The sequence below is a fragment of the Selaginella moellendorffii genome, unplaced genomic scaffold (genome assembly GCF_000143415.4).
Source record: "Selaginella moellendorffii unplaced genomic scaffold, v1.0 SELMOscaffold_25, whole genome shotgun sequence".
Taxonomy (NCBI): domain Eukaryota; kingdom Viridiplantae; phylum Streptophyta; class Lycopodiopsida; order Selaginellales; family Selaginellaceae; genus Selaginella; species Selaginella moellendorffii.
In genome coordinates, this window is record NW_003314286.1 from 912,268 (window position 1) to 938,369 (window position 26,102).

At 49.6% G+C, this 26,102-nt stretch overlaps 8 protein-coding genes across 15 annotated transcripts; 3 read left to right on the plus strand and 5 right to left on the minus strand.

Annotated features, from left to right (window-relative positions):
• Positions 1 to 1,084: 1,084 nt before the first annotated feature.
• Positions 1,085 to 4,078, minus strand: LOC9636706 (nitrate regulatory gene2 protein). Its single transcript, XM_002974727.2, has 4 exons — positions 2,495 to 4,078; positions 2,271 to 2,446; positions 1,976 to 2,199; positions 1,085 to 1,920 (listed from the first exon to the last, which is right to left on the minus strand). The coding sequence occupies exons 1-4, from the start codon at positions 3,516 to 3,518 to the stop codon at positions 1,173 to 1,175; spliced, it is 2,172 nt and encodes a 723-aa protein (XP_002974773.2). The 5' UTR covers positions 3,519 to 4,078; the 3' UTR covers positions 1,085 to 1,172.
• A 1,050-nt stretch (positions 4,079 to 5,128) lies between these two features.
• LOC9637235 (F-box protein At5g46170) lies at positions 5,129 to 6,978 on the minus strand. The gene has a single exon (XM_024679667.1). It carries the CDS (start codon positions 6,672 to 6,674, stop codon positions 5,475 to 5,477), a length of 1,200 nt encoding a protein of 399 aa, XP_024535435.1. The 5' UTR covers positions 6,675 to 6,978; the 3' UTR covers positions 5,129 to 5,474.
• Positions 6,979 to 7,172: 194 nt separating this feature from the next.
• Positions 7,173 to 9,762, plus strand: LOC112347925 (chaperone protein dnaJ 72-like). 7 transcript variants are annotated; one of them, XM_024679661.1, is made up of 7 exons: positions 7,173 to 7,683; positions 7,767 to 7,836; positions 7,884 to 8,590; positions 8,661 to 9,057; positions 9,118 to 9,186; positions 9,258 to 9,308; positions 9,424 to 9,762. In XM_024679661.1, the coding sequence occupies exons 1-3, from the start codon at positions 7,187 to 7,189 to the stop codon at positions 7,989 to 7,991; spliced, it is 675 nt and encodes a 224-aa protein (XP_024535429.1). In that variant the 5' UTR covers positions 7,173 to 7,186; the 3' UTR covers positions 7,992 to 8,590; positions 8,661 to 9,057; positions 9,118 to 9,186; positions 9,258 to 9,308; positions 9,424 to 9,762. The 7 variants fall into 7 exon arrangements, with proteins under 7 accessions (XP_024535429.1, XP_024535428.1, XP_024535427.1 ...); XM_024679660.1 differs by lacking the exon at positions 9,424 to 9,762 and adding an exon at positions 9,357 to 9,414; XM_024679659.1 differs by lacking the exon at positions 9,424 to 9,762 and having other exon boundaries at positions 7,884 to 8,336; positions 8,393 to 8,590; positions 9,258 to 9,383.
• Positions 8,046 to 8,968, minus strand: LOC9636707. The gene is made up of 2 exons (XM_024679656.1): positions 8,710 to 8,968; positions 8,046 to 8,654 (listed from the first exon to the last, which is right to left on the minus strand). The coding sequence occupies exons 1-2, from the start codon at positions 8,948 to 8,950 to the stop codon at positions 8,146 to 8,148; spliced, it is 750 nt and encodes a 249-aa protein (XP_024535424.1). The 5' UTR covers positions 8,951 to 8,968; the 3' UTR covers positions 8,046 to 8,145.
• On the minus strand, positions 9,323 to 10,566 carry LOC9637237. The gene is made up of 2 exons (XM_002974730.2): positions 10,164 to 10,566; positions 9,323 to 10,111 (listed from the first exon to the last, which is right to left on the minus strand). Exons 1-2 carry the CDS (start codon positions 10,537 to 10,539, stop codon positions 9,447 to 9,449), a joined length of 1,041 nt encoding a protein of 346 aa, XP_002974776.2. The 5' UTR covers positions 10,540 to 10,566; the 3' UTR covers positions 9,323 to 9,446.
• Positions 10,567 to 15,164: 4,598 nt separating this feature from the next.
• Positions 15,165 to 16,677, plus strand: LOC9637238 (ubiquitin-like domain-containing CTD phosphatase). Of its 2 annotated transcripts, XM_002974533.2 has the most exons (6): positions 15,165 to 15,452; positions 15,618 to 15,762; positions 15,836 to 15,950; positions 16,013 to 16,076; positions 16,152 to 16,317; positions 16,396 to 16,677. In XM_002974533.2, exons 1-6 carry the CDS (start codon positions 15,178 to 15,180, stop codon positions 16,636 to 16,638), a joined length of 1,008 nt encoding a protein of 335 aa, XP_002974579.1. In that variant the 5' UTR covers positions 15,165 to 15,177; the 3' UTR covers positions 16,639 to 16,677. The 2 variants fall into 2 exon arrangements, with proteins under 2 accessions (XP_002974579.1, XP_024535319.1); XM_024679551.1 differs by having other exon boundaries at positions 16,013 to 16,317.
• Positions 16,678 to 16,744: 67 nt separating this feature from the next.
• On the plus strand, positions 16,745 to 19,837 carry LOC9636708 (cation/H(+) antiporter 18). Its single transcript, XM_024679550.1, has 4 exons — positions 16,745 to 16,801; positions 16,865 to 17,174; positions 17,235 to 18,236; positions 18,292 to 19,837. The coding sequence occupies exons 2-4, from the start codon at positions 16,950 to 16,952 to the stop codon at positions 19,564 to 19,566; spliced, it is 2,502 nt and encodes an 833-aa protein (XP_024535318.1). The 5' UTR covers positions 16,745 to 16,801; positions 16,865 to 16,949; the 3' UTR covers positions 19,567 to 19,837.
• Positions 19,747 to 24,899, minus strand: LOC9636709 (DNA (cytosine-5)-methyltransferase 1B). Its single transcript, XM_024679549.1, has 12 exons — positions 23,501 to 24,899; positions 23,056 to 23,439; positions 21,942 to 22,996; positions 21,722 to 21,886; positions 21,486 to 21,669; positions 21,330 to 21,441; positions 21,124 to 21,271; positions 20,868 to 21,065; positions 20,537 to 20,815; positions 20,320 to 20,481; positions 20,038 to 20,256; positions 19,747 to 19,969 (listed from the first exon to the last, which is right to left on the minus strand). The coding sequence occupies exons 1-12, from the start codon at positions 24,873 to 24,875 to the stop codon at positions 19,835 to 19,837; spliced, it is 4,416 nt and encodes a 1,471-aa protein (XP_024535317.1). The 5' UTR covers positions 24,876 to 24,899; the 3' UTR covers positions 19,747 to 19,834.
• Between the last annotated feature and the right edge of the window lie 1,203 nt (positions 24,900 to 26,102).

Here is a 26,102-nt window from a genome sequence, read left to right on the forward strand (position 1 = left end):
ACTTAGTAAATATTAAGAGACTAAATTCAATATTGTAGGAGTTTCTAACATTAGTGCAAGCTAACAAATTAGCTTCTCTAATTAGTTCAAATATGTTTAACTAATAGCACTTAAGAATTTTATCCTTATACTCTTTTGGTCAAGTGTACACTTGAAAATTAATTTATTTAACTAGCTTAGGCAAAGATTAATAAAGTAACACTAACCTCCTACCATCATGGTAATAAGGCAAGAATATCTGAAAAAACTCATTACATTTGGTTTGATGCAAATTTTTTTGGATTTTTAGAGTATAAATGTTGAATTAGTAGAAGGTGGAGAATATAATATATCATGTTAGTCTTCTCAATGCTCTACACCATTGGATAAAGATTCAAGATTTACACTATATGCTTGAGAAAACCTCATATCCTTCTAAAGTGCTATGTAGCATGTTACTTAAAATCATAATTATCCACTATTATATATATGTTAAATGTATTCTTATAATTCTACCACTCCCTTCCATCAAATCCACTATACTCTAACACAATTTAGAAATCCATACAATCTCTAGAAACATTCTTCACTACTTATGTTATGTCTCATCACTAACAGCTTAATAAATGATAGAGATATCATTCTACATAAACTTCAAAACTTGATACAAGCAGTGATAACATCAAAACTTTTAATTGCTAGAGGTAGCCACTTGCCATGGAATTGTTATATCCAATAATGTTATAAAGATCAAGATTTTGAAGTTATAAAGATCAAACATTGACAAAGACTTTATAAATTTTTATTCTACTGAATTTAGATTTCATTTCAACCCTTAAAACAATTTCAAAAAAAGATGCCACAAATGCAAGCTTAATTCCTTGATATACTACCTTCAAGAGTTTTAATGGAGTTTTACTAGCTAAAAATCCACTGAAAAATATGTTAAAATCCTAAGTGAAAATAAAATTTTCTGCTTTAAAAATACTAATAATAATAATATATAAAATCATTTTATTGGCAGTTTGGTGAGAGAAGTATTAAGCTAAGTACCTTGTTTTGTCAAAACTGCCAACTTTTCCTATTTTTGTGGCAAAATAATTTCTTGCACATCGAAGAAAAAAAGATAGCTTAACGTTTACAATTTTTTGCTGTGTTGGTTTAAGCTACACAAATGGTGTTTCTTCGTTAGTCTACCGGGAGTGATCCACAGTGACTCCAGCCGTGTAAGAGTTAACCTCCTCATAGAGGGCCGTGTGGATTTCCATGCACTTCTCCGTGAAACTCTGGAGCTCCTGGAAGAGAGGAGGGAGACTGCTTTGGAGTCCACACAGCGTGAACGACCTCGTGTCCTGGATCGCTCCCCGGAACCGCTGCTTCTCAATCTCCACTCTCTCCCCGAGCTTGTCCACCGAGCTCTTCTTCTTCCCCACGCTGCCATCCATCTGCTGCTTCTTCTCCAAGCTCTTGAGCGATATCATCTTCTTGCTGAGCTCCTTGGACAGCGCCTCGGTCCGGCGCTGGAGTCGGATCTCCTCCGCCTGCTTCGTCCCAATCTCGCGCAGCGTCTCCGACAGCTGCTTCATCCTGCTGCTCACCGCCTGGAGCGGCAGCTTCTCCAGCGCCTCGGCCCACTTATCGCTCATGTGTCGGATCTTTGGCACCACCGCCGCCTTCTTCCCGGACTTCTTCGGATTTGAGTCCGGCGGCAGGCTCGACTTGATCCAGCCGCTGAGGCTCCGCACGTAGTCCTTTTGCGTGGCGATGAAGCTGCCCAGGCCCGTCTGCCAGGCCGTGAGCGCCAGCTCCAGCTGCGCGGTGGTGTTCCGGTGAGACACGCTGATCGCTTCCAGGGACGACTCCCGCGGGAGTTTGAGGTGCATGACAACGCGAAGTTGCTGCTGGTGACACTCGTGCATGTTCTTCCACATGACGGCAAGCCTGTGACGGAATCCAAACAAGTCGACGTGAAGAAAGAAAAACTAAAAGCAAGTACCCTTCCAAGAGCTCCAAAAGTTGCGGAAGCATTTCTTCGTCCGTGATCTTCTGGATATTGGCCGACGAAGCTTCCATCGCGTGGACCGCCACAGTTATCTCAGTCTCCAAGGCCTTCATACTCGCTCTCGTCTTGTCTATGACGTCGGGCTTCGCCCCTCTAGCGTCCAAGTTGCGAAGAAGCCTGCGCTTTCGTTCCAGCTCCGTATTGACAGTCTCCCAGGCCTGAGAAGAAGAAAAGCACAGAGAATAAGAGCTTAGTTCCAGATCGAAGAAACCGGAAGTAGAAGCACTACCTTGACCTCTTCATACAATTTCTTCTCCCATGCGTAAAGTCGATCCAAAGTTCCAGCGTGACTCCCGGACATGCCACCAGCCTCAATGTCAAATCCACTGGGCGAGCTCAGAGATCTCGGCGACCAATGCCCGAGCGAAAGAGCGCTCAGCAACCGGGAAGAATGATCCGAGAAGCCTGCGGACGATCATCAGCCTGTTCTTCCATGAAACCATAGTTCCTTACCTTTCTCGAGCTGGACTTTGCCCGCCTCCAGCATTCTCACCACTGGCTTTCCAGCCTCGGAAGCCCGGAGAAACTGTTCTTCCAGCTCCCGGAGCACATCCACAAGCTCCACTGGAGCTGGCGTCTCACTCTTCTCGGTCGATTCAATTGATTCTCCCGCGGCCGCATTCTCTTTCTCTTGCACTTCCCCGTCGCCGGCACCGCCATCACCGCCGGCGCCGCTGCTGCTGCTGGCGCCATCGCTGGAGGAACCACTGGTCGACGCGTCATCATCCTCCGGCTCGAAAATCTCCTCGATCCTGGGCGCCGCGGGAGCGCCAGCGGCATTCTTCTCCTCCTCCTCTCCTCCAGCCCTAACGCTCTTCAGCTTCACCACTTCATCGTTACTGGACTCGAGCGCCGGAATATCCTCATCGTCCGACGGAATGTCCCTAAACCGCCTATTAAGCGGCGCCTCGGGATGGAATATGTTGAAGTACTCCCAGCTGGACGGCGCCGCTGGCGGAGGTGGCGAGGTGCGCTGGCGGCGGCGGCGCTCTTCCTCGGTGGCGCCGCCGCCACGTTCTTCCTCCCCGAATTGGGCGAAGTAATCGTTCTCGCTCGTGAAGTTCCTCCTTCTGGGCGGGGATAGCACCACTGTGACGGCCTCTGTGGGTGTGTTCCTCAGCATCATGGCTTTGATTCTCGAGCTCCTCTCCTCGATTTCCTCCGAGGAAGAGGGAGAGAGGGAGATCGAAACAGGGGATTCCTCCTGCTCTTCCTCTGGATCCTCTTCCTTGTGGGCGGTGCTCTTGGCTGTCGGCAGTGGAATCGGGGCCTCGCGATCGCTGGATCTAAATCCCAGCTCGCTATCCGAGAATTGCTTGAAGGCCAGGGACATGGCGGCGAGCGCCTGGACATAGCGGGCGTGGGAGCAGGCGAGCGCCGTGCGAGCTACCACCGCTTGCTTGACGAAGGACTTGCGTGCCTCGCACTGCCCAACAACGTCTTCGTTCTGGATCTTGGAGCTCACGCAGCACCCCATTTGCGATGATCTCCCTCTCAAAGCCCTCTGTGTAGTAACGTCTGGAGCGATCCAAGACCTGTTCTAGAGGATGCTCCAGAGCCCTTTTAGAAGAACTCCAGTTTGATCCTCGATTCTGCCGATAGTTCTAATGCTCGACAGCGAGCCCACCACTCGCCCCCAGTGTAAGGAGATGGAATCTCCACCATCGTTGTCACCATAGCCAAAAGCTTAAAGCCCTCTCACTCTCTCCCCGCGTGGATAAGCACGAAGGACTTCTCCCCAATCCAGGAAGACCAGTACGAGCGAGAAAACAAAAACAAACAAGCCAAACCGACCAAAACGATCCCAAACTAACACCACCACGAACACCACTTTCGCCCAGGATATGGAGGAATCAAGTCGAATCGATCAAACAGGCTTTCAAACAAGTTGGGAATGAAGAGGAAGAGAGAATCTAGCACGGAATAATCTACCTTTGGTTCTTGGCGCAACTTCCCCTTGGAAGAATCCTTGGTCTTCTGTGACACATTAAAGGGGAGAAGGAAATAAAAGAGAAGAAAGAAGACCTTCCTTTTTTCCCCTTTGCTTTTGGGATCCCATGTCATAATTGCGGGGCACGGACTCACACAATACATACAATAACCAGGGAATGATTCTTCCCATGCATGAATGTCTGATGAAATTTACTATGGTTTTGTTGTTTCTGGCCTATTGTTTAGTAGATTGTGATTGTCCAGGCAAACCATACAAGCTTGTTTCTTTAAGTTTTCACCAACCAGTAAGATGGCTTGGAATTGGGTTCATTGCTAATGAGATTTGGGGACCAACTGGCGGCCAGCTTTTGCTGTGCCAAGTTAAAAAGTTGGAATTGACAAGGTAGCCTCCCCCAAATTGCCGTGGAAGAACTTTTGTAATAACCCCTATCTAGGTGCTTGACCCCAGCTTCGTACGTATGTAAGCAATAAGTGGATGCATCATGCTCGTCCAAAGAGTGAGTGGACTGGATCAAGACAAGTAATGGTGGCCAGCTGTTAGTTTTTCTGCATTGTAATTTAGGTATTTTAATTATATAAAATGAGCTTATGTTTAAATTATTTAATTAATACTATATATCAAAAAGTTATAAAGTAACTTATATGAAAATTGACTTTAAATTTTAAGATGAAAAATCACACTATTTTGGGATGATAGCCATTAGAGTATAAAAATATGTCATTCAATGCAGTTAAAAACTAAATAAAAATGTAAACTAGCTGTTATAAAAAATTTGAAAGAAAGCTTAAGAATCTCACTAATAAATCTATAATAAATTAAAATAAAGAAACATTGAAATTCTATATAAATTGCATACATAAAACTAACATCTGTAAGGAAATTTAATAGATTTTTTGAAAAAATAAACCGTTTCACTTAATCTTTTATCTCATCAGAAAACTAAAACTAACATTATTATAAAAATTAAAATTATATATATATATATATATATTTATATATATATATATATATATATATATATATATTGTAACTATTAAAAACTTTCAAATTATCTTCTTCTCAAGCTTATTTTTATAGCAAATGTCTTAACATTCAACTTAAATTCTAAATTAAGAGTTTTAAAGTACAAAATATTAAAAGAGATCAAATATCTATTAAAAATTAAGTTAGTTTCAACATCATATGCCAAGCCGTGGTCCCTTCCCAGTCCCACAGACGGACATTGACCACAAAATTGACAGACGTTGACAGAGCTTGACTGGCGCTGGGAAAAGGAAAGAAAGCTCTCTCTAACTTGCCCTGCCACGTAACTGGAAAAAGAGCCAGAATGAAAGAGTTGCAAGCAAATATCCGTTATACACAAGAAACGAACCAACGAACGAACGAACAACGCATTAAAATCCAGCCATGAGTAGAGCGAGAGAGAGACCCCTTTAGCTCGCTCTCATTAAGAGACCACCACTTGCACTCTTCTTCCGCTCAAAACGATTTCATCTCCAGCAAGTAAGTCCTGCGCTTGACCAGTTCTTCCGCGGCTGTTTGAAAGGGCTGCTCAAACGCTTCCACCTCTACTCTATGATTCCCATCCCCATCGCCGCCACCACCGCCGCCGCTACCATCGCCGCTGGGACGTATCGAAACCAACGTAGCTCCTTTGAGAGCAACACCACCGGGAAGCTCGATGTGTGGAGCGTACCACAACTTGACGTTGAGGCTTGGAACTTGAGTCCGGTTGGAGGAGGCCGAAGATGGCGGCAGCGGCTTGTCCCGGGATTGCTGGAGCTGTTCCTTGTCCATGCAAAGCATGCCCTGGCCATCGGCGTCCGTGAGAACCAAGCTTTGCAAGCTCGGGTGCTCGGCGATGATGTTTTGGAGGAGATAGTGTCGCCCCGACGCAGCGATGAGCGAGCTTATCGTCCACACCACCCGGAGCTTGAAGCCACCGTCGGCGTCTGGAAGGTTTCCATCGTCTTCCGCCGCTGCTGGTGGTGGTGGTGGTGGCGACGAGCTCTGCGTGTCGGAGCTTCTCCTTTGAGCAGCACTACTTAGCCAGGAGGACGACGTCCTGGTCGAGTTCTTCCTGCTACTACTTTGATCGCCGCTGTTGATCAGCGCCGAGGCACCCAGGATGACGCAGCTCTCGAGAGTGCTCCCATACCTGGCCTTCCACTTGAGCAGAAAACCATCCTCGATCTCGAGCTCACCACCCGGGAGCTCGATTCTCAAGTGCTCCAAGTCTCTAAAGTTCTTGAGGACTTCCCCGGGAGAGTGGTGTGAGACGTCGGCGGCGGCAGTGGTTGCGGCGGAGGTGGAAGCAACCAAAGCTCTCTTTGGGACTAGCAAGTGTTGAAGAGCTTGGAGTGGCCGGACCATACTCCCAAAGAATTTTAGCAAGTGACCAAAGAAGCCTTTGCCTCGAGCGCTTAGATGGCCAGCCTCGTCCCCGGAGATCACACAGTCCACCTTTACCACCACATTATCCACCGTTCTAGCGAGAGAATAGAACCTCTTAGAGACCGCGCAGCACCGCCCCAGCGATTTCACGTCCGATACCTTGTTGAAGATGAGCAGCAGCAGAGAATCCGGCAAGCTGTCGAAGGGATCGACGAGGAAGATCATGAGCGGCGCCGAGAGCATCCGGCAGTGCTTGTTCTCGAAATTCTCGTGCCAATCCGGCATGGCTGAGAGGATTCGCGGCCCCAGAAACCCCAAAATCACCAATCTCGCACGAATCTCGCCTCTAGATGACGACGACGGGAACGGCGGCCATGGATTGGAACGCTGGAACGCGTGACCGGCGCAGCGGCTAGCACGAATCACAGCCAAGCAGTAGTACCTTGCAGCTTTTTCTCGATCCAGCAGCAGTGATTTGCTCGAGATCCATAGCCAGTGCCTCCTGTTCTTCGCTGCCAGCGCCAAGGACGTGTAGATCTGCGCATTCAATGCCCCGCCCAGGGCAGAGAGAAGAAAGAAAACCTCTCATCTCATCTCTCTCTCATACGAGTAGCAAAGGAAAAAAGAAGGGAAAAAATCAGTGATGACGTGTGCAGACGTGGCAGCGCCAGGACAGTCCACGTGGGTCGAAAGGAAGGATATTCTCGTCTGTGATTGTTGGCGTTCCACGTCACGGCCACATCACGCAGCATAGAATCCTTCTTGTTGAGTTTTAGGGTTCTTTGGGGATTTTGGTGATGGTGGATCTCTACCGAGTGCTCGGCGTGTCCCGGGACGCGAGCAGCGATGACATCAAAGCTGCATTTCGCCGCCTGGCGCTCAAGTTCCATCCGGATCGCCACGCCAACGCTTCCAAATCCGAGCAGCGCAACGCGTCGGATAGCTTCAGGCAAGTGAAAGAGGCGTATGAGATTCTTGGCAATGACAAGAAGAGGGAGGTTTACAATCGATCGGGGCCGAGATACAGCACTCCGGGCAGCAATCCTTCCTCGACGTATTCCGCCGCTCAAGCGGCCAGAAGTGCTTACGCGAGGACCGCGCAGCAGCACAGGGATTGGCGATCCGAGCAGCGGTACACGAGCTACACGGATGGATCTTCTAGTCGATCGTCAGATTGGTCGTATAGGGGAAATTATGCCGGATCCAAGAGGGACTACGATTATAGTGTAAGATGGACATTTCATCATGCTCCCAGTGAGGGCCCAAGGATGGTTCTTCGAGCCACTCTCTTCGGGTAAGTTCTTTAGCTGGTTTTCTTAGGAAACATTCTATCTTCTGTGGCTCTTCTCGATTGACTGAAGACATATTTTCTTTCAGCATGGCAGTGGTGACAATTATGCTAGCCGACTCGATGATGAGCAATGCGTGGAGGCACAACAATACCGGGGTAGGTTCCAAGTCTCTTTCTATCTTCAAAGATTTGGAAAACTCTAGACTGGACGTGTGTTTACTCAGAAATCATACGAGGAGATGGTGGAGCGTTTGCAACAAGAAAAGAAAGCTGCTAAAACCCGAGCGGCAGCAGCTGACAAAGATGAATAGACGAGGTATGTGCATACTGTATTTTCTTTCTTCAAAGAGAATGGATTGGTGGTGTAGAGCAAGCACACGCATTCTCTAAAGGAACAAAACAGAGGAGGAGATGTAGAGCAACCGGATAACTCGTAGAGTGTCCCAGCTTTGTACAAGTTACTAATCAAACTTTCGATCTGTTCAAGGCAGCACACCCTCTCTTTATGCCACCGGTTTCGGAGCGGAAGCTAGAACAGGCACAGGAACTGCTCCTGGCTGTTGTCGAGCGACCGAGAAACTTTGGAAGCCAGCTCCAAGTCGCTCCACCGCCAGCACTTCCAGCTCCTGCAGCAGCACCCTCACCAACTTGATCTAGTAAGCGGCTTATGAATCCTCCGTTTTGCTGATGTTTTACTTCTGGTTTTCTGTAGACGACAGGACCGATGGTATACACCAGCTGCTGGTTGCCTCCGTTTCTTCGATGCCGGTAATCAGATTTATCCTCGAGGGAGACTGAGACGGCGTGCTGCTTCACTCGGTGGTGATGATCTGTCGCAACTTTGGCAAAACACTTGACAAGGAGCTTGTTACTGGGCAAATCCACCATGAAGGCTCCGTTCTCATCGCTGGTACGTAGCGCATTGAATACCAGAAGCCCATCCCTGTTTTTACATTCCACCACCGCGGTCATTCCTGCAGGAAAGGCGATAAGTTTTCAGTTGCCGAAATCCTCAGCGAGAGCACGTACCAGGCAGGAATGACAGGCTTTGGCCCCAGCAGTCGTACCACACAACGTGGCCGACGAGTGTTCTTGTCACAGGCGTTGCACTCCGGCTTGGAGTCTGACCGCTCGAGAGCTGATGCTTCTTCTTTCGGTGGAATTTGTGGGCGATCTTCCGGTGCCTGGGACTGGCAGCCTCGGCCAGAGATGCTGCTGCCAGTGTCAAGAGGATCAAACAAGCCAGCAAGCGGGATTTCGAAGCGGCCATTTTCGAGGAGAAGAGGGAACAAGCAATGCAGGACTGCAAGACGGAAGTTTTATAAGCAGAATAGTACGAGGGGGAGGAACTACAGAAGAAAGGACTCGTCAAGCGAGGTGATCTGGTGACCAAACTTTGCAGAAAATTCCAAACTCTTCGTTTCTTTTCCTTTCCAGGCGGAAGAGTGGTCGGTCACTGGTGGTGTTTTTCGTCGGGAATGGAGTTTCTACCATTTTGACTTTGATGTAAGTAATGTCTAGTATACTTCACTCGCTACAAATCGCGAAAGCTCTAAGATCTCTGTTTTGATTACCAGATGTGACTTCGTCACTGGCAGCGAGGCCACCAATTTCTTCTTGGCGAAAAGGTATGCCAATCGTGCGCGTAAATTTCTCATTTTTATCAACTTTGTCAGACATACACAAGTTCGTTATTCATGGTTTCTAAGCTATCGATCACTCTTGTTATTGCAACTCTGTTAGTAACGAGCTACGGATCCATCGGTCTAGTTTCCTGGGGGAGGAGGAGCTGCGAAGAATGGGAACTGGAACGCTGGGAGCTGCGGGAATCCCTGGAAGGGAGGGAGCCCCGCGAGAGGTGGAACTTGCGAGAGGAGCGGCGGTGGATTGGCCGGGATGGGAGGGAAGAGAGACGTGATTGGGAATTGCGAGGCCGGGGACGATGGAATCCCTCCGAAATTCGGGAAAGAAATCGGTGGGAAGGACAATGGGTTCCCGAGATTCGGGAAGCTGGGAAACGCTGGAGCTTTCTCTTCGCCAAATTGATGAGAGGACGAAGAAGCGTCACTCTTGGATTGTTTAGCCTTGTCTTGCGAGCTCTCCGCGCACGATTTGATCGATTGGAGAGATTTGGATGGTGTGTAGACGAAAGGGCCAGTGCTGAAGATTCGATGGCCCTCGATTGTTGTGTAGGGAGTGAGAGAAGAATGCGATTTCTCCATGGCGGCAACGTTGCATGAGCGCTGCAGAGGAGTGATTCCTTTCTCTCCCGCGGCGACGCTCGCGGCGCAGAGCTTGAATCCATCGCCGGAGCCGGAGATTTGCGATGGGATGTCGAGAGAGAACCTCCCCTGCTCGTCCGTGGCTTGCTGCGCGGTAAAGAATGGACGCTGGCCGCCGACGGCTTTGCACGTAAGTGAGACCGTCATACCTGTAAGAGAGTGAGCGAATCCACCAAAAACTTTTTTACCAGCGCGCTCTACCTGAGAGGAAAACGCTGTTGCTCGTGAGATTCTTCTCGCGGCAGGCATCACACACGACGTAGCCCATCACTTTCCCATACTTTTCTCCTCCATTGCTGGTGTCGAGTAGCTTTCGCGCGTTGGCCAGTGACGAGAGCGCCGCAAGAGCTGCGGTAAGAATTGCGAGCAACGACCACAACCCCATCGCTGCTGGAGCCCCCCAAGCGAGATACGAAAGAAACACTCGACTCGACTCGACTCGGTTGGAGAGAGGTCTGCGTTGAAGAACTGGATGGATTGGCAAAAGCAAAGCTCTCGTGGGCGCGGGGGGCTCTCTCACTCCCTCCATCTTTTTAAGTTTGCTCTCTGCCAGATCGCAGACTGTCACGGGATTCATGGGCTCCGGTCGGCAGGGCGACGTAACTTTATGGTGCCACCACCCCCAAAGCAAACAACAGAGATTGAGCTATGGGCGAGAGGTTGATCCTGGAGAAACAGCTGTGGATTCGCCATTTAGTCCTTCAAGGACTTGAGCCTAAGAAGTGTATCCCTTTGCCAATGGAGGAGAAAAGTTGGCAGCGACTGCTCATCCAACACCTGACGCCGCTTTATGAATGCCATATGCCGCGCGCAATTTGTTGATGCAGCCAGCGGTATGAGAAAAGAGAGAGAGAGATAAGAGACAACACGGGACGAGAGATCTCACCGAATGAGTAAAGACTGCCGCATGCAATCTCTGAAGGTGCACGTCCATATCTAGAAAACGTACTTATATATATTTGCTCAAAACCTAAGGGTAACGAAAGAAACATTTATTTTAGGATCAAGCTTGCCTCCAGTTCGACTTTGAGGTAAATGGCATGGAGGAGCTGACGAGGATCCCATCTCCAGCGTCCTCCAGCGCACCAAGTACAAGGCTCCCTCGATGAACTCAACGTCGTACTTCGGTCGACGATGGCGACGATGGCAACGATGGCGACGACGACCCGGCCGAAGCTAAAGGTTACTGGCTTGCCTGGGCTGCTGGCTCCCTCACAGCGCTTTCCCTCGACGCTCATATCTTGGGGACCGGCGGTCTTGATCGCGTCCTCCACCGCGATGCGGAGGCTCTGCATAACTGGGATGATGCGCACTAGCGACCTGAGCTTGGTGTCGTGCTCTCTCCAGTGGCTTCAAACGTGCGAGCTTCACTCCCTCGTCTCTCCCAGGCTGGAAGTTTTGAGGGCTGGATTTGGCAGCGATCAATCTCTTACAGTCTCGAATGGGGCTTCGTCTTGTCTGGACATTTCGACGACGGCTTTGAGACGTTTGAGCTCACATTCGACGCCCCGAAGCTGGATATTCTATTGTTGGAATTGCGTCGAGCGAGTAGGACTCCCTCGCGCATCAGGATTTGAGGACGGCCATCTGTTCTTGACAAGCCATTTGAGAAGCTCCGTAGCTTGACGCTAATGGGATCCTGGGAGATGTCAGCTCTCTCGGTTTTCGCCTCTGGTCTCGACGCTCTCGCTTCAGGTCTTGACCATCAAGATCGAGATGACCATGGACCAGGTTTGGCCGCGTGGAGACGATCATGTCGACTGTCGTTCTTTTGAGGTGGATCTTGATCTTTTCGTCTTTTATTCAATGGGGGCTGTAGTGCAAAGATTTCAGTGTTCATCTCCACGTGAGGGGCACTACACCAACGTGGTGGTTCTCAGGGATTTACTTGGAGTTTATCAAGTCAAAAAGCACTGGCGGGAGGTGGCCAGCTGGGAACTCAAGGTTTGAGTGCTTGCGGGTGTCGTTCGACTTGCTGGTCGTGTTTCTTTCACACCCGAGGAGCTACAGCCATACTTGATTGTTTATTCTTCTTTATTTTCCTCGGATTTACTGTTTTAACCCTTTATTAGCTTTTGATTTGGCAAGATGTATCCCTCGATTGTCGTGTAGGGACTGAGCGAATTCTCCAAGGCGGCAAACATTGCATGAGCACTGTAGAGGGATTCCTCCAGCGCAGAGCTTGAATGAGCCGGAAATTTGGTCGAGAGAGAACCTCCACCTGCTCGTCTGAGGCTTGTTGCTGTGCGCCGCTGGCTTTGTTCTACCTGAGAAGATTCTTCTTGCGGCAGGCATAACGTTGGCCAATGGCGAGACTGCCGGGGCAAGAAGTGAGATAAGGAGAAAAGACTGTTTGACTCAAATTGTTCTTAAAACTCAAGGAGGCTGTATACTATCAAGATGGAGTTCCATATAATTCTCCATTCGCTAGGAAATCTAAAGGTCGGAAGGAAGGAAAGGAAAGGTTAGAATGAGGCCAAGGCCAATGGTTGGTGCACGTTTTCACCAAAGTGGGTGGCTCGCTGGTGTGCAAGCGATGGTGGCAGCTGCCCTGGGCCGTCTGTCGCCTGTCCTTCGGCTTTGAACAAAGCTCCCGGCTGCCTCAGGGAGCTCAGCGTCATGCTGTCATGGTATGGCGACGATGACCCGATCGAAGCTACGGTCACTGGCTTGCCTGGGCTGCTGGCTCCCTCACAACACCTTTTCTCGACGATCGGGATGAGCTCATATCATGGGGACCGAAGGTCTGGAGCGTGATCGCGTGCTCCACAAGATCCAGAGGCTCGAAATAACTGGGAGGATGCGCACTAGCGACCAGAGCTTGGTCTCATGCTCTCTCCAGTGCCTAGAAGTGTACAATCTTGGCTCGCACGTCTCTCCTGCGCTGCTCGAGATGCTGCTAGCATCATGCCCGAGACTGAGACATTTGAGGGCTGGAATTGGCAGCGACCGATCTCTTACAGTCTCGAATGGAAGCCTCAGTACTCTCGTGTTGTGTGGGGAATTTGGCGAGCACTTTGAGCTCATGCTCGACGCCCCGCAGCTGGAATATCTACTGGCGGGACTGCGTAGGACTCGAACGAGCATCCGGTTGCGCTCCCAGGATTTGAGGACGGCCAGGAGTTTGTACAAGAGTTATACAACTCTTGTGTTCTTGACAGGCCATATGAGACGCTGTGTAGCTTGACGCTACTGGGATCCTGGGCGATGGATCCCATCGTCCAGCTCTCTCGCTTCTCGCCTCTAGTCTCGACGCTCTAGCTCCAGCTTTCACCAGCGAGCATCACGATGACCATGGACGATATGTTATCTTGGTTTGGCCGCGTGGAGAAGATACATGTTGACTGTCTCCGTCTTTTCGTCTTTCTTCTTCTTACCAATCCTGTATTTGCAGTCCTTTGTGTCCGGGGGTGTCTCCAAGCGCAATGGTCTCATGGTCCATCTCCGCGTGTGCACTGATGCACCATGGTTCTCAGGGATTTACTTGAAGTTCATCAAGTCAAAGGGCTGTGATTCACTGCGCTGAGGAGGTGGCTAGCTGGGAACAGCTGATACTCACACCAGGATTTGAGTGCTTGCGGGTGTTGTTTAACTTTTTTCCTGGTTCCGTTTTTCTTGACACGCGCCTGGAACTACCGACATGGTTCTTGATTTATTGATTGTTTTGTTTTTTCTTCTCGTTGTAAAGGGATACTCATTCATCGAATTGAGGAGGTTTGTGCGGCGACGACACGGTGGGACAAGCGTCAGGAATTGTCCCCTGCGATCAAAGATTTCGGCTATTTTTTGCTTTGCATTGCATAGAAAAGCGTTTGCTTGACTGGTAAAAAGGAAGCTTTGATTTTGAAAACGCTAACAGCATGCATTATTTCATCGTTTTCCAGCACAGAAAGGGTTGACAGTGGAAGACTTTTTGTTAGCTTATATTGGCATTTCATTAGGTCAGAGGGAAAAATGCTAGAGCTGGATGGTTGCTCCCTCCTGGACGTCTGGGAGATGCGCGGCAGCTCGCCAAATGCTCGCTGGTGTGCAAGCGATGTCTCTCGCCTGCACTTCGACTTTGTGGTAAGTACCAGGCAGCAGCTAAAGGACGCGCGTCTCGTGCAAGGCTCCCGGCTGCCGCAAGGAGCTCAGCGTCATGCTCCGGTATAGCGGCCATGGTGATGAGCAGATGGAACCTAGCGGTTACTGGCTTGCCTGGGTTTCCCTTGAAGCTCGGGATGGAATGGGGACCGAGGGTCTGGCTCTTGATCGCGTGCTCTACCGCGATTCCGAGGCTCCACATCGCTGGGAACATCTACACTGGCAACCAGAGCTTGGTGCCGTGCTCTCTCCAGTGCCTAGAAGCCTGCGAGCTGCAGTCGCCCGTCTCTCCTGCGATGCTCCAGATGCTGCTAGCATCATGCCCGAGGCTGGAACTTTTGAGGGCTGGAACTGGCGACAAACAGTCTCTTACAGTCTCGACTGGAAGCCTCAGGGCTCTCGTCTTGTGTGGGCAACTCGACGAGGAGTTTGAGACGTTCGAGCTCACGATCGACGCCCCGAAGCTGGAAACTCTACTGATGCGACTGAGTCAAGCGAGTAGGACTAGCATCCGGTTGCGCTCCCAGGATCTGAGGATGGCCATGTTATACAGCTCTTGTGTTCTTGACAAGCCATGTCAGAAGCTGCGTAGCTTGACGCTTATGGGATCCTGGGCGATGGATTCCATCGTCCAGCTCTCTCGGTTCTCGCCTCTGGCCTCGACGCTCTCACTCCAGGTCTTCACCAGCGAGTACAAGATGACCATGGACAAAATCTTATCTTGGTTTGGCCGCGTGGAGACGATATATTCTTTTCAAGTGGATCTCCGTCTTTTTGTCTTTCTTCTTCTTACCAATCGTGTAATTGCAGTCGTTTTTGCCCGGGGGTGTCTCCAAGCGCAAGGATCTCACGCTTCATCTCCACCGCCACCCGACGTGATGGTTGTCATGGATTTACTTGAAGCTCATCAAGTCAAAGGGCTCGTCATTCACTGCGCCGAGGAGATGGAACTGTGCTTGCGGGTGTTGTTCGACTTGGTTATGGTCTTTCCTGGTCGCATTTCTTTCACGCGCGAGGAGTTACAGCCATATTATGATCTGAAAAATTACATCTAAAGGCAGGGAATATTCGACTAAAGTAAAAGCACTGTGTATTCAAATTCTAGGGCTAGCAGTGTGAGAGAAGGGGTGCTATGGTGCTAGAGGCGGCGGGCTGCAGTGCTTCCACGTCCCAGGAATCGGGTGAGGAGCTGACGCTGGTGGTGAAATGGGTTGGCAAGGATTACACGGTGCGGGTTTGCGGCGATGACACGGTGGGAGAGCTTAAGCGCCGGATCTGCGAGGTCACCAATGTTCTTCCCAAGCGCCAGAAGCTCCTCAATGTCAAGAAGGGATCCAAGCCCGCCGACGATTCCATGCTGCTCTCCGGCCTGGGCCTCAAGCCTGCGATCAAGATTTCCATGATCGGGTAAGCTCCCAGTTTTTTCCTTTTGTTTTTCTTTCATGTTCTGCATTGGATAAAAAAGTTTGGTGGTATAGTTTGGACTGGACTTCTTGAACAAAAAAAAAGAGAGAAGATTTTGATAGCTTGCTAGCATTGGTTTTACTCTTGATTTATTTCATCGTTTTCCAGCACTGTGGAAGATGAGATATTTGTAGATACCGTGGATGCTCCCGAGGTCTTGGACGATTTTGAGCTGGGGGAGGAAGACACCACCGATATCAAAGACAAAGATATCAACAAGGCTAAGATCCAGAGACGAGTTCAACAGTACAAGGTTAGAAATAATCTTGTGTTCCTGCACTTTTCTCATGTCTTTGATTTTTATTGCGTGCTTTATTCGCTGACAGTTAAAGCTGTTGAATCCTTGTCGCCCGGGAAAGAAACTTCTCGTTTTGGATATTGATTACACGCTCTTTGATCATCGTTCCACCGCCGAGAATCCCCTGGAGCTGATGCGCCCGTGTAAGTCGGTCGTGGAGCACACAAAGGCTGTGATCTTTTCTCATGAACTTTGCTTTTGACAGATCTTCACGAGTTTCTTACGGCTGCCTACGCTGCCTACGACATCATCATATGGTCCGCTACAAGGTTTGACTCCACCAACAAGAGACAATCGAGAAAAAAGAGGATCCTTTTCTTACTAATGTCGTGTTTGCTTTGCAGCATGAAATGGGTGGAAGTTAAGATGAAGGAGCTGGGAGTTCTCGGCAATGCAAGCTATAAGATCACGGCCCTCCTGGACCATCTTGCGATGATCACAGTCCAGTCCGAGAGCCGCGGAGTTTTCGATTGCAAGCCACTGGGTTTAATCTGGGGAAAGCTTCCAGAGGTAAAGCGTTTAGATCCTTCTTTAGATCTCTTATCAGTTTGTTTTTTTTTTTCTTGGTTTCTTCTTTCTTTGCTACAGTTTTATGGACCAAACAACACGATCATGCTGGATGATCTCAAGAGGAACTTCGTGATGAATCCACAAAATGGTCTCGTGATCCGGCCTTTTAAAAAAGCTCACATGAATCGAGGCACGGACCAGGAGCTCGTGTACTTGGCAGAGTATTTGCTCGCGATCGGCGACTTGGACGACTTAAGTGGCCTGGATCACAAGAACTGGGAGAAGTATAGCGAGCAAAACAAGCGGCAAAGGCACCAGTGATTACTTGGGATAATTTAAAATCGGTGAATATTCCTGGCATTGAGGGTCGAATCGTTTCCCTCTCTGCCGCATGTACAAAACAATCTAGGGTTCTCGGAGGAGGACGTGAGCCATGGCGCCGCGCGCCGCACACTGCGATTTCCATCTCCTCTGGCTCGAGGCGGTAAGGAATCTATGATCTGCATTCTCTTCTCGTTGCCGATCGGGGGATTTCTTGCGGTTGCAGCACCCCCGGGCGGGTCGTGCGCGCCGGAGAAGAAAATCCGGCAGCTCGGGAGGAGCGGCGTGAGCGATCGAGCATATTTGGAGGCATGGATGCCATGGCGCGTGCCGTCATCCGTGCTTCCACTCCAGCTTCCTCTTCCTCCGGCTGCAAAATGGGGATCACATCGCATGGAGCTTATCAGGACGACAATCCCATCGATTTCGCGCTCCCCCTCCTCATGGTCCAAATGTGTATCGTCCTGGCGCTCACTCGCTCGCTGGCGATCGTGATGAAGCCGCTGAGGCAGCCGAGAGTAGTGGCGGAGATCATTGTAAGTCCCGCGTTTCTTTCGCTCTAGATCGATGATCTTATTTGTTTCTCTTCTTGGCAGGGAGGGATTCTCCTTGGTCCATCGGCATTCGGCAGGAAGCAAAGCTACATAAACAAGATCTTTCCATCCAAGAGCATCACAGTCCTGGAAACTTTCGCCAACCTGGGACTGATTTTCTTCCTCTTCATGGTCGGCCTGGAGCTCGACTTAACAGCAGTGATGCGTACAGGGAGGCAGGCTCTGGTGATAGCCGCGGCTGGGATAACTACCCCATTTGCCACCGGAGTGGGAGTCTCAGTAGTTCTTCGCAACACCATCTCCAAGGAAGGCAAGTTCAGTGCTTTTCTCGTCTTCATGGGGGTGGCCATGTCGATCACGGCGTTCCCGGTGCTGGCACGTATTCTCGCAGAGAGGAAACTCTTGACTACCGACGTTGGCCAGATAGCAATGTCCGCAGCAGCAGTGAACGATGTGGTGGCTTGGATTTTGCTGGCACTGGCAGTAGCTCTCTCCGGCACCGATACGAGCCCGACAGTCGCTATATGGGTGCTGCTTACAGGCCTGGCATATCTGGTGATCATGTTTACGGTGGTCCGACGCTTTATGACTTGGGTGGCACATCACGTTACTGAGAACGAGCCCGTGAAGGAGCTCTACGTGTGCATCACTTTTGCCGGGGTTCTCGCTTCGGCCTTTGCGACGGATGTTATTGGGATCCATTCCATTTTCGGGGCGTTTGTTTTCGGCTTGATCATCCCGAAAGATGGCCCGCTGGCTAAGATTGTTATCGAGAAGGTGGAGGACTTTGTCATCGTACTGATGCTGCCTTTATACTTCGTTTCCAGTGGATTGAAGACAAACATCCAGTCTATACATGGAGCTAAGTCGGGGGGCCTCACTGTTTTGGTTATTGCGTCGGCTTGCCTTGGAAAGATCGTCGGCACTTTTGTTCCGGCTGTGGTCTATGGAATCAATCCCAGGAAGGCGATGACTTTGGGATTTCTTATGAACACGAAGGGACTGGTGGAGCTGATCGTGCTCAACATTGGAAAAGAGAGAGGGGTATGTTGTTTTTGATCAAGTTATGGTCTTTTCTGAGTCGTTCTCCGTGCTACAGGTGTTGAACGAAGAAACATTTGCAATCATGGTGATCATGGCGTTATTCACGACTTTTATCACGACTCCAATAGTGATGGCGTTGTACAAACCCGCGAGGACTCCCATCCCATACACGTTGCGAAAGCTGGAGATGTGCACAGTGAATGACGAGCTCCGGGTGGTGGCATGCGTCCATGGGATAAAAAACGTGCCCGGTATCATCAGCCTGGTGGATCAAGCAAGGGGAAGAAGCAGGCACTCGATGCGGCTCTACATACTCCACCTCGTGGAGCTGTCGGAGAGGTCATCGGCTATTGTGATGGTACACACGGCAAGGAAGAATGGCCGTCTCACCAAGAGCGCACGGGGCGAGAACCACATCTACGTTGCTTTCGAGGCCTTCGGTCATCTCAGCGAAGTTAAGGTCCGGCCAATGACAGTCGTCTCCAATTTCTCCGACATGCACGACGATATCTGTGCAACGGCAGCTGACAAGCGGGCAGCCGTGCTGATCCTGCCTTTCCACAAGATCCGCAGGGCCGACGGGGTTCTAGAGACGCTAAACACAGGATTCCAGTTTGTCAACGACCAAGTCTTGCAGCACGCGCCATGCTCGGTCGGGATCTTCATAGACAGGGGGCTCTCGGACGTGTACCACGCACCCGTGCAGCTGGTTCCCAAAAGCGTCTCCCACAGCGTGGCGGTGTTTTTCTTTGGGGGGCCGGACGATCGCGAGGCCTTGGCGATGGGATGCAGAATGGCCGAGCATCCGGGAGTGAAAGTCAAGGTGATACATTTCCTCTCCTGCTCCGACGGAGAAGTCGTCACTCGCAGGAAGTCGATCGTCATCTCGACTCGAAAGACGAGCAGGAAGTCCATCTTCCAGAGGGAAGGCGAGCAGCACCACTACCACGTCGATCTGGAGGGAGTCGACCTTGAGAAGGAGAAGCAAATCGACATCGACACCATCGCTGCGCTCCGGGAGGAGGACAAGCAAGGGATCCTGTACGAGCAAGTGCCAGTGGGGGACCCGATCGACGCAGTGATGGACACCGTGAGGAACTGCGAATACAATCTCGTCATCGTTGGCCGGGCTCGGGTACCATGCAGATTGATCGCGAGCTTGAACAACTTGGCGCTCGAGTACGAGGAGCTGGGGCCGATTGGGAGTGTCTTGGCCTCGTCGGATCCAAGTATCAAGGCCTCGGTCCTGGTGATGCAGCAGTACACGAATAAGAACGAGCCCGTCAACCCCGTGCATCCAACTCCCATCACGTCCCCAGAGGTGCCATGAAAGTTACTACTCTCACAGGCTGATCAATCAATCTCTCCGACTCGGGCTCTCTCGGAGAGCTATGATCGATCCACTGAGAGTTTGCTCTATTCATGTTATAAGAGCTGGTTACACCACGAGCTCAAAAGGTGGAGCCACAAACTTTTGTCTTCCAGTGGTTTTCTACTCTTGGCCATTGGAGAGTTTGTGAATATTTCGTTAGATGTATTAACTCCTTGATATATCCTCCATGTATAGCTAAATCCCGAGAAAAAATTATGCTTCTTGTCTACGAGCTTGCTTGTTGAATAGCTTCTTTGAGCTTCACACCCAGAGCCTTGGCCAAGGGAGGCGGCACAGCGTTACCGATTTGGCGGTGCTTGTTTTGCATGGTGCCAAAGAACTTGTAGCTGTCTGGGAATCCCTGCGAAAGTAAACACAACAAGCCGTGATCAGAGAGTGTCACACACTTCTTTGAAGAGGTTTGAGTACCTGTGACCGAGCGCACTCACGCACAGTGACTATGCGATCTTGCTCCGGGTGGAAACACATGCCGACCTTTCCCATGGGCTGAGGATCCGTGATCGAAGTTGGAAAGTTCCCGTCCCAGTCCAGTCTGCCAAACAGTCCCTTCCATTGGTTGTGTCGCTCAGCGGTGTTTGGAAGGCACCACGGGATTAAGTCCACTGTCTGGCCAGTGGATAGCTTGACCTGTTGGATCACCGCCAAAAGTTAGTAGAGACAAACAAACAAACAAACGCAGACGGGCTCCACCTTCTCATCTGGAAGATCGCGCCAGTCTGCTCCAGGGCGCTTTGGAATTCGCTGACAGCGAATAAAGTTCAGCTCGTTCATCTCTTTGCAAATGTGATCTCGGAGAACAGTTGCGCCGCCTCTAATGTTCTTCTGGAACCACGACTGTGGTTCATTGCCATACTGTCAGCCACCTCAATAGTTAGTACCAGAGGAAGAGATAAAACCAGTCACTTACAGGAGTTTCAGGTTTTTCTGTCCCATTCGCCACGGGAGGAAGGTCTCCTATCGTATCTCGGACGGTAATAGACCGCAATGGAGCACCGCCGCGGGTATCGTCAGCAGCTGCATAGACCGAGTTACCAGACAGCGGTATTTTCAGTTGCGCGCTCGCGAACACATGTACAGGTTCTGGCCAATCTGGTAGCACTTCATCTGGAGCTGCAGCCCAAATGATCGCACGCGTTCTGGACTGAGAGATACCATAGTGTCCAGCTTGAAGAATACCAAAACGAACCTGGAGATAATCGATTGAGGGACGACAAAAGATGAGAACAGTGAAAGCTTACCTGGTATCCCATTTCTAACAACGAAGCTAAAGTGAGACGAAAAGTCTGTCCTTTGTTGAAGGACACAAAATTGCGAACGTTCTCCAAAAGGAAGTAGCGCGGTCGGAAATAATCGGCATACGAGAGAAATCCCAGGACCATCTCACATTGGATTTTGCTCCAGTTTCTCTTGTTAAACCTGTTCATACCAGAAAATCCCTGAGAGCGAAAGAAACACAACGTCAACACTTGGCAAACACAACCATATAAGTTATACCTGGCAGGGAGGACCACCGCTAATAAAATCAACCTCACCCGGCCTGGGTAAACTACTTTTCTGGTTCTCGCTGAGCTTAGATGCCATTTCAGCAGCCTCCGGCGTTGAACAGCAATCATCAAGGTCTCCACCTATTTCCATAATAGATCTGCCATAACAAAGAAATTATTTCAGCACCAGTTTCATGTTTCGGTAAAACAGCTTACCTTAGCACGACGTTGCAGTTGTCAAAAAACACAGTGGCGGTAGGATGATTCATTTTAAATGCTTCTGCAGCTGCGTGATCATATTCTATTGCCCACTTTGTTGACGCGATGCCTGTACCAGAGGATATCAGGAGAGAACCACACGAACGAAAATACCTGATTGATGAATTCCTTCAGACAGACCACCACAGCCTGCAAAAATGTCAAGCATCGATAGCTTTTCGTCGTTTGCAGAAGTTTCTTTGGGTTGTCGATCATCTTCAACCAGTTTACCCTTTCCTTTTGCTGATGCTAAACTCGACGCCGCTGGTGGTTTCCCGAGTTTAACATTAGCTGGTAACTGGAAAGAAGACAAAATGTCAAAACATGAAACGGCATTTCGAGGAACGAACCTGTTTCACAGTTCCTTTCAGTGGGTCATAGACGCAGCTACAGAAAAACAGGTCCATTAGCGCTTTGGTTTCTGAAGCTACAGTAAACTCCTGCCGCTTCACAACGGTACATTTTCCCCTCACAGCAGCAAGAGATATCGTGGTTGTCCGTTCACAGAAATAGACCTGCATGAAAGGAAGTACAAAAGTACATATAAAGAAGAAAAACAAAACGAAGTACCTCGTGAACATCGGCTTTATAAGCCTTTCCCAAGTCGACGTCTTCGGGCCTGTAGAACTTCCGAACTGTCAATTGCTCCGCACCTGTTTTTGACGATGGTATGATATCCATGAGCTGGCAGATCGTAAAAGCCCGAAGACCCTTGTTTCTACCACCTTTGAACTTCTGAATTTCGTCCTGTGATTGAGTCATTATTTGAGTTATATCGACGTATACGAAGTCGTTGATGTGGTATTCCACGCCCTGGAACCGGAAGCCTTGAAGATTCGCAAACAGTGACAAGCTATCCTTTGTCTTTGCCTCTTCCCTTGATTTACAGCCTTCACACACTCCGGTTCCCAAAGCCAGCTTATCATGCGGAATGCGAAAGAAGCCGCCCTTCTCAGGAACATAGATAGCTTGACAAAAGTACTCTGTCGGAAGACCTTTAATTTCCCTGTCGCGACCTCGTTCCCGTTCTTCCTCGTCGGCCGTAGCATTATCCTTCCTGTGCATGTGACCCCACGGACGTCGTCTAAGTTCCACCGTCACGATCTCTTTCGCATCCCTGACCTCTACGTTGTCACAACTACCGGTGAGAAACAATTCCCGCTTGGAAGCTGCGTCGCCTAAAACTGTGCTTTCTCCTTTCACCAGTACCCTGCCGTGAACCATGCTACGCCCATTGGCCTTGTACAGGTACTCCACGAGTAAAAATGCGTCCTCAGCACCTTCGACTTCGTAACGAACAGCTTCGCCAGGCTTAATCAGATGACCACGAATAGCCTTTGCATCAGCCTTCTGATCTTGCTGGCGCCTAACATTTTCAGCTTCAGGTTCGCAGGTACCATCTTCATTGTATGTGGAACAATAATCGCTCCAGATGCGATTAACAAGCTGCGTCGTCGTTGCACGCATGGGCTTTGTTTTGGAAGCATCTGGCTGTAGGCTTCCCCTGGGATTAAGATTTCTGCCCCGAAGAAGCTTTTTCTTGGAGACCTTGAGCTTGGTATGGTGCCTTTCCTCCATCATTTTCAAAAGCCCAGTCACAAAAGAACTCTTCCTGATGGTGTCGTCTGCGAACTTAAAATGTTAGAAATCGGAAAGAACAGTAAGTTAACACGTAAAAACTGACCAGGGAATTCTGAAAACTGTTGCAGGAGGATCTGTCCGTGCACCACAACAAACCTCTCCACATCTGCTACTTTCGAGCCAACAAAAGTGTCACTATCTTGAGTTTGGTCAGTAAGCCGCTTGACGACGTCTGGAAAAGAAAGACGAGAAACGCGACTTACAACCTTCAGCATTGTAATGATGTGCCTAGCCAGTCTCGCCGTTTTCAAAACTGGACTATACCATGCTGCATACTGAGCAGATGGAGGTCCCAGCCTGTACCAAGCACCAGCCGTCCTGATAGAGATACTCAATATCTTGGCACCGAACTCTATCTTCCATTCCTTAATTGAACTCAAATAAACTCGCAGAAGGTTCTCGTTATGCGTGGTAGAAGCCGCATCATCTACGAACAAAAAAACACAATAAAATGAATCCTTTCGGCTGGTAGAGCTTAGCTGACTTACCGGGCTCATTGTCCATACAATACTCAAAGTTGTCCTCCGTTACAAGGCCCGAGCCGAAGACTTCGACGTCCGTCTCTGCACCGCTAACCATGGGAAGAAGTTCCAAGGACACAAACCGCATGTCCGAGTTGTACAGGGCCCAGTCATAGAGCATGCGGTGCTCCAGCTCCCCATCATCACCGCTCATGACAAGGTACTCGTCCGTCTCCTCCTCTTCAGGCTTGTAGAACTCCGGAAATGGATAATCCACCGCAAGCTCGTCCTCGTTGATCTTGATGTAACTCTTTGCCTTAGCTCCGCCGCTCCTCATTCTCATGGCTCGCTCCTCCCGTTCCTGGAGAAGCTGCGCATACTGCGCATCGCCAGCATACTGATCCGTCAAGCCGCTTGAGTGCTCGGACGACGGATTGGAACCGTCGGGCTCGTTGATCGTCAAAGTTCCATTCTTCCTCCCATGACACGCCAAACTAACGTCCTCCATGCGACAAGAAGCCGACTCCTTCTCTAGTGCCACCAGCGCTGGCAAGCCCGTAAAAACCTGGTCGCCATCCGAAGCACTTACGTCCATTGCCTTAAGCTGGCTGGACACAAAGCCTCCGATCGAGATGAGGTACTCCCGACTAAAAGGCTGCGACAAAGACGTCTTCTTGGACCGTCGCGCTACCTGTGCCACAAGGCTCTCGAGTGGAAGCTCTGGATCACCACCATCCGGCTTGGAAAGAGCCTTAAAGACCGCTATACACAGGGACGACTTGTCCGCAAGAGCGCTGTACCAAGTCTTGTAGCTGGCGGCCGGCTTGCAGCAAATGTAGTCGCCAGCCTCGGTGCAAATCCACACGACGAGCACACCATCCTCGTATCCGGAGATGCACCAAGACTCCAAAGGCCCGAAGCTTTGGCATCGAAACCCCCGCTGCTTCTCCAAGAGCCCCGTCACTGGAAGAATGGTCGCCGTCACGAAGAGCGGCACCGTCTCGAGGATCTCGATCGGCTGCTCCGCGCCCTGCCCGTCGTGGACCACGAAATCCAGGAGTCTCCTCTGCGGCTTTTCTTTCTTGCCCTCGCCCCCTTCTCGCGTCCTCATGATCGCCGTCGCCTCGGAATCCGCCAGACGGGGCTCCGGCTTAACCTCGATCACATTTTCTGCCTCGATCGCTTCCTCTTCGTCTTCTTTCTCTTCCAGGTTCTTGATGGCCGCCCGGCGGGGCCGGGGCCGCTTGCAGCCGCTACCAGTGTTGTGAAATGCGGTGACGGAGATGATCTCGACATCGCTGGAGTCGCTGTGGTGAGAAGCATCAGACCTGGGCGGATTGCGGGCGGCGGGGGCCGCAGCATTGTTCTTCAAGCGCTTCTTCCTCCCGCGATGAACCGCCATGGCCGGACTCCTGTTTCTCTGTAGAACAACCTAGCCTAAAAAGCCCTTAAACCCTACAAAGAGCAGGGCGCGCCCGATATTCCCGCTTCAGGTTTTGAATGGGGATTCTCAATTAAAGTCGTTAAGAATAATTATTGTATAGCTGTTACCGTTTTATAAAATCAAACCTGGTAAGGTGATGCTAATGACAATGGTGTCCAGTTTGGTCGAGCCCTAACCGAGTGCTGAGGTGGCAAGTGGGAGTTCGAGAGGGAGGATGGGAGGAAAGAAGTAATGGGCATTGCATGTGAGCATGAAGGGTGTTCTATAGTGTGTTTTAGTGGTTTGGAGGTTGATCTCTTTTGATTTCTCTGATTTCTTTGCTTGTGTCCATGAATGGAGGGTTAGTCCCTATTTTGGTGGAGGTGAGGGTAGCCACATTGCTGAGTGCTCTCACAAGCAGTGTGTGGCTATCCATTCTTGGACCATATGTGGAAAATTGACAATTGCTAAATTGAGCATCATAAGTGATTGTTAATTTGAGCAATATAAATAGAGCTTGCTTTGGGTGGAGACTTTTAGTGAGATGCTAAAGGCGTTGCTAGAAAGTAATGCAGAAAATCAAGGCAAAAAGCCTGATTTTTGAGGCATAGCAAATGAGCCAAACAAAAGAGCTGTTTGAACATCCCATGCATGTGAAAGGAAGCTTATTGTGGCTAGTATGGCTAGTGTTGAGCATGCTAGCATTTCTTTTTTGGGGGAATGGCAAGTACTGAGGCAAATGCTACTCAGATGTAAAGAATGAATGAGAGAAAATCCCAAAGGTTGTATTCATTGAGTAAATTGTCAAAAGGCCAGGGTTAATGGCTCTGAAATCAACAAGCTATGGTGGTTTAAAATTTTTTCAAGTTTATGTAGAAGATTGCAGAGAGTTGCTTTTGATTCTAGTGGTTGGTTACCTTAGCAAGATAAGAATAAGTGTGAATGATGTATTGTAAGTGGATGTTGGCTTGGCTTAGAGCATGGAGGTTGAGGTTTGATCTGTAGATATGATACAAATGTAAAAATGTAAGAAGAGAAAATGGGTATGTACATCTTAATTTAGGAGGAAAGCATGCATAATATTTGTTAAATTTGGTATTTTGTTTTGTGTGAGGACACACAAATTTTAACGGGGGAAAGATTGCTACATATGTAACGGGCTAAGGTGACACTAATGACAATTTAGTCAAGCCCTAACCAAGTGCT

Coding starts and splice junctions, on each gene's coding strand:
- LOC9636706 (XM_002974727.2), bottom strand. CDS start 3,518: ATGGGGTGCTGCGTGAGCTCCAAGATCCAGAACGAAGACGTTGTTGGG. Junction 2,447..2,494: donor CAAAGTCCAGCTCGAGAAAG/GTAAGGAACTAT, acceptor GATCGTCCGCAG/GCTTCTCGGATCATTCTTCC. Junction 2,200..2,270: donor AATTGTATGAAGAGGTCAAG/GTAGTGCTTCTA, acceptor TCTTCTTCTCAG/GCCTGGGAGACTGTCAATAC.
- LOC9637235 (XM_024679667.1), bottom strand. CDS start 6,674: ATGCCGGATTGGCACGAGAATTTCGAGAACAAGCACTGCCGGATGCTC.
- LOC112347925 (XM_024679661.1), top strand. CDS start 7,187: ATGGTGGATCTCTACCGAGTGCTCGGCGTGTCCCGGGACGCGAGCAGC. Junction 7,684..7,766: donor CTTCGAGCCACTCTCTTCGG/GTAAGTTCTTTA, acceptor ATTTTCTTTCAG/CATGGCAGTGGTGACAATTA. Junction 7,837..7,883: donor GGAGGCACAACAATACCGGG/GTAGGTTCCAAG, acceptor GGAAAACTCTAG/ACTGGACGTGTGTTTACTCA.
- LOC9636707 (XM_024679656.1), bottom strand. CDS start 8,950: ATGGCCGCTTCGAAATCCCGCTTGCTGGCTTGTTTGATCCTCTTGACA. Junction 8,655..8,709: donor AAGCCTGTCATTCCTGCCTG/GTACGTGCTCTC, acceptor CCTTTCCTGCAG/GAATGACCGCGGTGGTGGAA.
- LOC9637237 (XM_002974730.2), bottom strand. CDS start 10,539: ATGAATCCCGTGACAGTCTGCGATCTGGCAGAGAGCAAACTTAAAAAG. Junction 10,112..10,163: donor CAACAGCGTTTTCCTCTCAG/GTAGAGCGCGCT, acceptor ACTCTCTTACAG/GTATGACGGTCTCACTTACG.
- LOC9637238 (XM_024679551.1), top strand. CDS start 15,178: ATGGTGCTAGAGGCGGCGGGCTGCAGTGCTTCCACGTCCCAGGAATCG. Junction 15,453..15,617: donor ATCAAGATTTCCATGATCGG/GTAAGCTCCCAG, acceptor ATCGTTTTCCAG/CACTGTGGAAGATGAGATAT. Junction 16,318..16,395: donor TCTGGGGAAAGCTTCCAGAG/GTAAAGCGTTTA, acceptor TCTTTGCTACAG/TTTTATGGACCAAACAACAC.
- LOC9636708 (XM_024679550.1), top strand. CDS start 16,950: ATGGATGCCATGGCGCGTGCCGTCATCCGTGCTTCCACTCCAGCTTCC. Junction 17,175..17,234: donor GAGTAGTGGCGGAGATCATT/GTAAGTCCCGCG, acceptor TCTTCTTGGCAG/GGAGGGATTCTCCTTGGTCC. Junction 18,237..18,291: donor ACATTGGAAAAGAGAGAGGG/GTATGTTGTTTT, acceptor TCCGTGCTACAG/GTGTTGAACGAAGAAACATT.
- LOC9636709 (XM_024679549.1), bottom strand. CDS start 24,875: ATGGCGGTTCATCGCGGGAGGAAGAAGCGCTTGAAGAACAATGCTGCG. Junction 21,066..21,123: donor GCGGTGGTCCTCCCTGCCAG/GTATAACTTATA, acceptor TTTCGCTCTCAG/GGATTTTCTGGTATGAACAG. Junction 20,816..20,867: donor TGTTAGAAATGGGATACCAG/GTAAGCTTTCAC, acceptor GATTATCTCCAG/GTTCGTTTTGGTATTCTTCA.